The sequence below is a fragment of the Pararge aegeria genome, chromosome 3 (assembly GCF_905163445.1).
Source record: "Pararge aegeria chromosome 3, ilParAegt1.1, whole genome shotgun sequence".
NCBI classification, from domain to species: domain Eukaryota; kingdom Metazoa; phylum Arthropoda; class Insecta; order Lepidoptera; family Nymphalidae; genus Pararge; species Pararge aegeria.
In genome coordinates, this window is record NC_053182.1 from 5,536,670 (window position 1) to 5,546,464 (window position 9,795).

The following is a 9,795-nucleotide window of genomic DNA, read 5'->3' on the forward strand; positions in this document are numbered from 1 at the left end:
AAATCGAGATTTTTATTTTTATTCCTTTAGTACGTGATTAAGTACGTGATTTTTAATTTTCATCGTCTAGCAAAATGCTCATTCATGTGCCGCTGATCACGTTGAATATAGTGTCTATTTGAATGAATTCTGCTTTCAAGTGAATCTGGTAACACGCGCGCTTCATTGCGCGATGAATGACGGGGTACAGACTTCTCTGCAGCTGCGTTTTCTGCCAACTGGGCGGCTACTCGTCGACCTCGTTGAACCTCTCGTTCAGCTCCAGCAGCAGCCATAGCAGCTAGTCTTGCATTTATCTCCTCTTCACTGAGACCTGACCTTTTCTTTTCTGGTCTATATTCTACCCTGTCCCCTGCCTTTCGAATTTCCGAATTTATTCCCCTTTTTGCTGCTTCTTTTCGATTAATGCTTGATTCACCATGTCCTATTTGCTGTTTTTCTTTTCTTTGTCGATCAGGGATTGATTCACTAAAATGTCTTTGTTCAGTTCTTCCTTTTTCATCTGAGCTTGATTCACTACATCTCATTTTGTGTCTTTCTTTTCGATTGGAGCTGGATTCTCTACCCCTCTGCTGCTTTTCTGAGCTCTTACTATGATAAGAATGATCTCTCCTCTCCTCTTTATGAAAAGACTTGTCATCATCACTGTCATATCTATCATCTCTATTAGTTTTTGTATTTGTTGGTAGACATTTCTTGTGTTTTTTAAATTCAGATTTTCTGTTTCGAGATGCTTCTGTTTCACTAGCATTATCCTCATCATCATGTTTTTTACTTGACGACTTGGATTTTTTAGATTTTTTACTTTTGACTGGTGATTCAGAATCAACATTACGTTTGCGCTTTTTGGATTTGCTTTTCTTCTTTTTCTTTTTCTTCTTGGATTTCTCTTCTTCTGAAGAACTGTCTGATTCTGAGTCATTTGAGGATTCAAGTAATTTTGCAATGTTCATACCTTTCTCACCACCCAATGCACTTAGTTTTGCTGCCAGCAAATCATCTAGGTCTTTCTTTTTCTTTTTTGATTTCTTTTCAGATTTCAGTTGATTTTTCTGTTCCTAAAATTAATGTACAAAAACTTATTTCTCGTCTTTTAGCAAACATAGCATATGCAGTGGTGTTCCTAGGGTCTTGAATAAGAGCAAGCCCAGTTACATATAGGACTAATTCGACTCATAATATGGCCAATATGAGGCAGTTATTTATGTGCCAAATAACAAACAACAACTTATCTTTAAAAAACACTACGATTATGGTCCACACGCGAGTTATGATTAGAAATTTCGTTTTTTAATAAAAGCCTGGCTTTTCGGCTTCTATGGTAGTACCGCCACTGAGCATATGGTGTCAATTAACAACTAAATTGAAAAGCCTAAAATTAATGATTTTCAGAAATAACACACACTGAAGATGGGTAGCATTATTTTTAGTCAGAGATTTTGTATACATTTTATTAAAAAATTAAAGGTTCTGCAGACGTTGACCAGAGGCCAGTCTTAAAATTCTTAAAAGGTCAAATGTTTCTCTATTTATGCAGATGCAAAATGATTTACAGAAGTAGGAGGTAACTAAATAGACCATTTAGTAACTAACCTGCTCTTTTCTTAATAACTCTGTAAGTTTCTTTCGTTGAACTGGATTGTTCAATAAAGCAGCCCTTGCGGCCCTCTCTCTTTCCTTGACCAACAATAAAGGATCTTCGCGAAGCTTTCGTGTTAAATCCACTTGAGTATCACCTCCTGTTGTGATCATGCTCGACCCAACAACTCTACGTGAAACTGCTGGGATTTCATTTTGGTCACATTTTCCAGCATTATCATAATTTTTGTCTATAGCTTTACCCAGCAGATAATCTTCTTGCTGAATTCTTTTGTCAGGTTTTTGCTGTAAAAATAATAAGATTATTATTTTCTTTTTATTCCACTACCTTGACTGCAATCTGACCTGGTGGCAAGTGCATGTATTTATTGTAAGGGTAATTACTAGCCACAACTAAATTGCCTCCCATCAGACCAGACCAGTTCAGTGAATATTAATTCCCAAATTTTCACTGCCTGGAATTCCCTGTAGATCCAGGGACCACCACTTGTATGACTACTGCAGGTGCACTGACACTGCAGGTGTTGTACTGTTATACTAATGGAGAAGTTACATTCCATTTATATTTTATGTAATGTTATATCTCATCAATCATAATATAAAACAGTGATTGAACAGGGATGGGACAGAGCTAGATGGAACTATAAAGTTTGTACAAGTTATTAAATTTTATTAAGTAAATATGGCTACTTTTACCTAGGAAAACAAATCAGACTTCTGCTTTTAAAAATTAAAGCTACTGAATTATGTACAAAATGCAATTAAAATAAAGTCAAAATCAAAGTCAGTCACAGTAGTGAGATGATAGCATAACCACATTTGTTAACTTAAAACTAAAGCTACAAGGGTTCCAAACGCATCCTGGTCTAGAAAGCCCACAACAAACTAAGCCAGGTGTTTTTTTTTTGTTATAATAGTAGTAATAGGTAATAATAGGGACATCAAACCGGTAAGTAAGTAACCAAAATACTTACAGTGAACATGTGCAATGGGATGTGGAGGTTCATGGTATATTATGATTATTAGAAAATTAAAGCCTTTTTAATAAAATTTACTTTGAAAGTATAGAGGCTGTATGCAGAAAAAGTGAAGCTTTTACTGAGACAGGTCTGTTTTCAGTAACATTGTAACAAGGCTATGCCTAAGTAAGTAACATATAATCTAAGAAGATTCCTAGGCCTACATTTACCTTTAACCAATAGGTTTCACTAGGCAACTCATTTTCCTAATTTGTCTATGATTCTTGCTGTATTGTGTTTTTGTATTTCTTAAGGATTTAAGGTTATTACAAAAATCTATTTTGTTTTTTTTTTTTTTTTTTATCTGCTAAATGTCAGTTTACAAGATCATTAAATCCTTACGTCCAAAGTCTAAGAGTTAGTGCAACACAAGATTCACCAAAATCATTAGGCATCCTATTTAAGCGTGTTTAGTGAAAATGGGGAAACAAATGACAAAGTAATAACTTGCTTAAGTTCATTATTAGTATAAGCTTTCTCGGTTGTGCCAATAAATAAAAGAAATCACCAACATCATACATCCAAGACAACCGATTATCGCTGGTTCCCGCTATCACATCAGAATTTTGTCTTGCCAGTTTGTTCAAATCTTCGCGATCTCTCTCCTGGGCTCGTTCTCTTTGCAACTCCAAAATTCGTTTCTGCTCCGCGGCCGCGGCCTGTTCCGCCTTCCATACTCGTTCTTGATTTTTCAATGTACTGGGATGCCAAGCTTTTTTTGTATTCTGTACAAAATAAATACATAAAATGGCATTTATATTCGTGAAATCACTTTAGTCCATCTTATAGGAATTATAATATTTTAAGTTTTCACGATTTAAAGTAATTGGAAACAAAACAAACATAATATAGTGTGTAAAAAAATACCAAGTCTCCACCACCCATGGTTCAACACATTATATGACTTCTTAACACATATACTATATTAAATACTGGCTATTACTGTCGTAAATGAATATGAAATAATGATCCTATTTAGATTTCATTAAAATATTAATTTTAGCTATAAACTAGAAAAACAGTTTTCTTCTCGGCGCTTGCAGAAATCAGAACAAATTGTAAATTGTCAACTATCAAATGTCAGCGTTTAAAATAATGACAACGTCATTTTATTTCCCAGCTCTAGGTTCTAGGTATTTTAATTACAGACCTAGATTTACCCATTTTTACTTTGACGCACGGTAGACTATCATCACATAAACCCATTACCAACCCATTGCAGAGCACGGGTCTCCTTCCACAATGAGAAGGTGGTACGGTAGACTATAATGCCGCAGAAATAAGGCAATTCAACCGGTTTATGTCCTCTCTGGAACTAGTCGTAGACCAATGAGGATACCAATTGTACCTGTCTATCTCCTAATGGTTGTATCATCTTTGGCTTCCTTTTCCTAATCTGCGATCTGCCGTCTAAAAGGATAGAACTTAAAAATTATATCTCTAAACTATCTCTAAACTAAAGATATTAGATTAGATCAGCGAAAATTAGCGAACCAATGGTTTTTTCATTTGCTGGATTAGATGGATTATTAACTTCGGGTTTAATACTATGGTACGAAAATAAATTGAACTCTGGGAAAGAACAGCCCTGTAAATCAAACGGTGATAGCGCTTTTTAATAAAAAAAATAACTATACCAACGCGGCTGATATCGAAAAAAGAACCTGTTATTCTTCAGATGAAGGAGCTACTGTTTGATCTAAGTTTTAATCTCTAGCTATCTACCATATTAGTAAGTAGGAAGGTACCTATTTATTTCGATCGTTCAATACCTTTTAGAACCTGAAAACGAATAGGTAGTTGTGTTCCCTATTTAAGTCTACAAAATAATCCACGCGCGTTTACTAGTTTGTAAAACATACATTATATAGTGCATACCTACCTACCTATTTAATATGTAATTTCAGCCCTTTGAATGCACGTGTAACAATTATTATTACCTTGCACCACGCCGAGGTCGGTCGATCACCTTCTCGAATCGTCGTCTATAGTACAGAGAACATTGTAGCTGTCTGTTGAGGTCAATGACTCGCTTTTACTTACATATAATATAAAAAAAATCTAAAATTGTATGATGTACTTAAAAGTCTTAAAATTAAATAGATTTAAACGCAATTTTCTTTATGTAGGTAAGTAGGTGCCTACGGATAATGATAACATTTTTTCGGTCTGTGATAATGTTATCCTCTATGAAATCTGGACTTATAAATTCAATGAGTCAAGTTAAAGCTGATTAACTCAAAGATGCATCTGTCTACTTACTCGTATATTAGTAATTAATAATAATTATTATGCGAATGTAAACGAGTCAAGAGTTGAAGTTCAGAATATCATTAATAATATTCACCACAACAGGTAGGTACCTACTAATGGAGAAATTAATTCGTTAGAAGAATAAATTTGTGTAGGTACCTGACTACTAGGTACCTAATTAGTTTGTAGATTTTATGGTTTTTCTTTCATTTAATTTCTCAAGTTTCTCTGAGATATTTGATTCTATGAAATAAAAGTGTCTACAGGTTTTTTTTTCTTATTTTAGTCGGTTCGATTCCGGGTGTGGCAAGCAAATTTTCGAAAATCTTTGAATGCAGTTTTCTATCTGTTTAATAATAAAGGCAGTTCTTTGAGTAAAATTTTCTGTCTACAGTAGGTTTTAAGAATACTTTCCCTTCAGGTGGCATTACAAAGTTCAATCCTGTATATGTTTTAATCAGTGAAAAAAAAATTTGTGAGGTGAGATTTTCCAAAATGATTAAAATAAAAAGAAAACATTTCAGAATTCGAGGTCCTAGTTCGTAGCGTTCGCTTAGTAGGTATTATACCTAGTAGCAGTAATCATGAAGGGACAAGATTTGCTTGATGGACCTAATGTCATGTTATAGTAAATTTATAAAGTGGGTAGGTACCTAGGTAAACGATTAAACTTTGATTAACAACCAATGTTCATGACATTGAGTTGGTGGGTAAGTATTTTGATATAAATACGACTGCATTATCAATGCACCGCAGTCCTACATGGACTCGAACGATCCAAAGATACCTCCCGGTGTCTTAGTCGTTTAACAGTCACTAATTTTAGAGTCAAATCCTGTAGGTAGGTAGGGTAAACCGTCCTAGTATCGGCCACTGCCTTGTAAATAAATTATAAAATAACTAGTAGAGTCTAATTTTCATAAGAAATTATACCTTACTCAATTGAGAAAGCGTGTATGCAATATGGACGGCGCCAGTCATCTCTGGGCCGGTCAGTGACAAATTGTTTTACGACCGGTAAGGACCTTATGAATTGTCTGATATTTAGTGCAAGAGTTTAGAGAGTCAGCACTACGCGGTGTACTAAGATTTATACGAAAAACTAATTGTATTAAGAACTAATGAAGGTTCATATCGTTAATTCATTAAATTTACTGTCATTCTAGATAATAATATTTTTATTGTTTTTTTAATTTATTTTTTGAAATATTTACCTGGACGATGATAGGGTTGATATTTTTCACGTTAGAATCAATTGCAGAATTAACGAAGGATGTGTTAAAGTCGGAAGTGAAAAAAAGAGAAAAAAAAAGCGGTGGATCTTATAGTTCAATGTTCAATGCCACTAGAAAAGTATGGTTTTCCTAGAGATCTTAGTGATTGACCTAGTTGAAGATGGTAGACCAAATGTTTTAACGATGGACATCGTGGTTATTAGCAGTATTAAATATTTATTAAATTACCTTTAAGCCACAGTAAAAAGAACTCTATAAGTCAAGCTAGATCAATAGTAATTGAAGATAAATTAGAAGCTGTTTAGTTCCCCATATTTGCAGTCCTCCAAAAGATTCTCTTATTGGTACATATATTAGCATGTGGAAGAGAAGTGGGTTATTAATTGAGAAGAAGTTTATAACGTTTACAAATGGGTCGCAGATGGAAATATAAAAAAAAATATATTTACTAGCAGATGGCCATAAATCACTTTTGACCAAGAACGTAAGTGTTTGATGCCCTCCTATCTAAAGATATGCCGATATTAGGCTGTAAAAGGTCCAATTTGTGGCACAAAAGGCAGATACAAGGAAAATTAGTGAAGTCTGCAAATAATAAGAAATATAAAATTAAATATAAAGAGTTGATAAAAATTAAAATGATGTAAAGAATAATTAATTGATGCTTAACTTAAAAATGTCTAAACTACATAAAGTTTAATGTAAAAAATGTTGACGTTGCCGATATTTAGCGGGTTTACCCTACTTTTGATTTTTTATTTACGAACGTTCTATCAATAGCCCGCCCTAACTGTAGGAAAATTCTATCAGTAAAATGGACTGATAGAATTTTCGAAAATAATTCCTCTAGTCGCGTCTGGGTGTAATTTCTGATAAATTTCCCATACAAAGTTACAGACATTAATCTGTTATTCTACACAATATACCTAACCGCGTCGCGCGTCGTGTCGTGTCGCTTGCCGATAATGAACACCTCGTAATAATGGTAACAAATAGGTATGTATGAACTCTTATTATCTTAGATACCAACCTGTGAGAGGTTTACCTAGGTACCTACTACAATATGATTACAGATATTTGAATTTGGGAACTAGGTAGGTATCGTTGGTCCCTCTAGCCGGATATAAGCAATGATTTGTTTGGTATAGGTATGTACCTACGTAGGTACTAAGAAAAAACTAACGAACAAAACAATTTAATCGGTCAACGTGAAGAATGTAGATGTTATTCGTAGGTACACAGTTTTTAATTTGATGTTCAAAAAGAGTTAAATTCTTACCAAAAAAAAAAACTGTAGACGTAAATTATAAGTTATTACGGAAGGTTACGCGCATTAGAACGAGGCGTTAGGCGATCGGTGTTTGTCCGTGGCGCAGCGGCGTGGCGCGGCGCGGGTCAGTTGCGGTCGCATTGAGGAAGGTTGAATCGGGCGCACGCGCCGGTGGCCTCATCACCGCGGTTTCGAACGTTCGCTGACCGCGTGCAGCTCGTGTCGGTACCTCGTCCCGCTCGCGCCCCACCCCACACCCGCACTCTTCCTCGTCCGCCTGCACCCTCTATTCTTTTACCAGTTTGCCACCGAATTAATTTATAACGTACTTACTCGGGCACTCCTCACACCCTTATCAGGGTTCCGAATTCAATAGGTAGATGTTTTAATAGGTTAGCTCCGAGCACTAACCTGCCTCAATTAGGAAATCATGCCGAAATCAATCTATCGCGTCATCGCGTGACAGTATAATTATCAAGTACCTACTTATCTAGGCCTTTGTTTTATATAATTTACTCTATCCTTAAGATGTAAAACCGTTAATTTACATTTTAAGGATAAAAAAATATAAGTTTGTAGGTTAATAGGAAAATACTTGAACGGATAAGTTGCAACTGCACCTTTACTATAAAATAATTAGATAATCTTAATAATCATATTTATTATAATAGATACAAATAATGTACAAAAATCGCCCATTTTTTGTATGTATCTACAATGTAAAAGATAAAATATGGAATAAAAATAGTTATAAAAAATAACATGCAAGGTTCTATTTTTCAGTAGGTAGCTTCAATTCATCGACTATTAATTACCTACCTAACTATATAGCTTTCTTTACTGTGTCCAAACTTCTAATGATTACAACTTACAAGGCTCCCTGTGGTATACCTAGTAAGAATTGGTACCATTAGAACCCGGTCCTAGTAGATACTCTGACTTCGAGTATGGGATCCATACTTATCATATTTTTCAATGAAAATGCTAGGTTAATAAAACGTATCAACTAATTTGCTTCTGTACAAACTCTAAATAATTGTAAGTTTTTTTATATAGGTACCATATATTTTGGTTAAAACTGCCCAGATTTTTGTAATATCTGGACTCTAGGTTATCTCAACAAATTTGTTTTGGATCAATTCTCATCAGAAAGTAGGTACCTAAATAGGTACGTGCGTACACGTAAGTGCTCTGTGCTTACAAATGTTAACGAAGCATAACTCTCAATAACGAAGGCTCTGTGTAAAAATCATAATGACTGTTTATGATTATATACATAAGAACCTACAACTGGTAGGCATGCACCTAGCAATTTTTGTTTCCTTAGTAATGTGGAATTAAAGAGTTCAATTTATACTGAGCTTCCAGCGTTAACCTGAAAGTGAGAACTCCTAGAAGCACTTTCGTTTCCTATCGATCCAATGAAAGTTCAAGCTCAGCGTACGTTCTTACATCGGTCATTGCGTATCATAGTAGGTACCTAGTTCCGTTTATTTTCCTTATTTTCTGTATCAATTCTTGGAATCAGTAACAATATTCTTAAATAAAACTGTTAAATAACTTTAAATCTCATACCCAACCTAATAATATGGCAAAGAATGTCAAAGTCATGTAAAGAAACCTCTCAGAATAAAAAAAGTTTTCTTGTATGCTGTAGACATTTTTTTTTATCTTGACCTGAATAAAAGCACCATGAAAAATATTTTTAATTCATTTCCAAGTTCATTTAGGTATGAATACCATGGCGAATAATTATGTCTTTTGCCTGACAAAAGTGTTTTGAGCAAAACTTCGTTCATAGAAATGGTTTAACAGAAGACATATTGTCCTAGGTATAACAGATGTTATAATTTTATAAATGGTCAGTTTTAGCAGATACATTAAAATTTTTGTGGTAGATGAGCATTAGGTAAAACAAGAAGCGACAAAACAAAAATATTGTCTCTAGCAAAATTTTTTACCTAAGTCTAAAATCACTGTTTTAAATTACGTATGGAATGAAACTTCATAACATATTGTCCTAGACAGACAAAATAGAAGAGCGCGGGAGGAGTGGGGAGTGAGGAGGCAAGGTGGCCGACAAGCCACGCACGCGCACTCAGCCTGAGAGTTCACACGCGCGTCGAAACCGCGGTGGGCCTCCACGTGTTTCCCCTTCCGTGCCACCGCGCCCGCGCCCGCGCCCCTCTGCCCTCTCCAACCTTCAACAAAGCCGCGGTCGTATCGTATACATGTACCTATACATATATAAAACGTATTATAGGTGCAATATACATGTATAAAATGGAGTACCAATTAGGTATTATTTTATGTGCAACTGGTAACCACATTAATACCATAGTTTTGTTATCTAATTCGGAAGATTCTGTATGTTTGTTTTCTTACATACAATATTACTTAAATATTTAAATAAGTAAAT

At 34.9% G+C, this 9,795-nt stretch overlaps 1 protein-coding gene across 2 annotated transcripts; it reads right to left on the reverse strand.

The window, feature by feature from the left end:
• Window position 1: 1 nt before the first annotated feature.
• On the reverse strand, window positions 2–3,674 carry LOC120637466 (pre-mRNA-splicing factor CWC25 homolog). 2 transcript variants are annotated; one of them, XM_039909327.1, is made up of 4 exons: window positions 3,486–3,674; window positions 3,131–3,343; window positions 1,594–1,884; window positions 2–1,058 (listed from the first exon to the last, which is right to left on the reverse strand). In XM_039909327.1, exons 1-4 carry the CDS (start codon window positions 3,501–3,503, stop codon window positions 60–62), a joined length of 1,521 nt encoding a protein of 506 aa, XP_039765261.1. In that variant the 5' UTR covers window positions 3,504–3,674; the 3' UTR covers window positions 2–59. The 2 variants fall into 2 exon arrangements, with proteins under 2 accessions (XP_039765261.1, XP_039765260.1); XM_039909326.1 differs by having other exon boundaries at window positions 3,462–3,674.
• Between the last annotated feature and the right edge of the window lie 6,121 nt (window positions 3,675–9,795).

Bases quoted from the DNA above. Each gene is read 5' to 3' on its own strand.
- LOC120637466 (XM_039909326.1), bottom strand. From the start codon at position 3,503: ATGGGTGGTGGAGACTTGGTATTTTTTTACACACTATATTAT. The intron at 3,344-3,461 runs GTTTGTTTTGTT...TATTTTGTACAG, and splicing joins TTTTTTACACACTATATTAT to AATACAAAAAAAGCTTGGCA. The intron at 1,885-3,130 runs GTTGGTGATTTC...TTATTTTTACAG, and splicing joins GGTTGTCTTGGATGTATGAT to CAAAAACCTGACAAAAGAAT.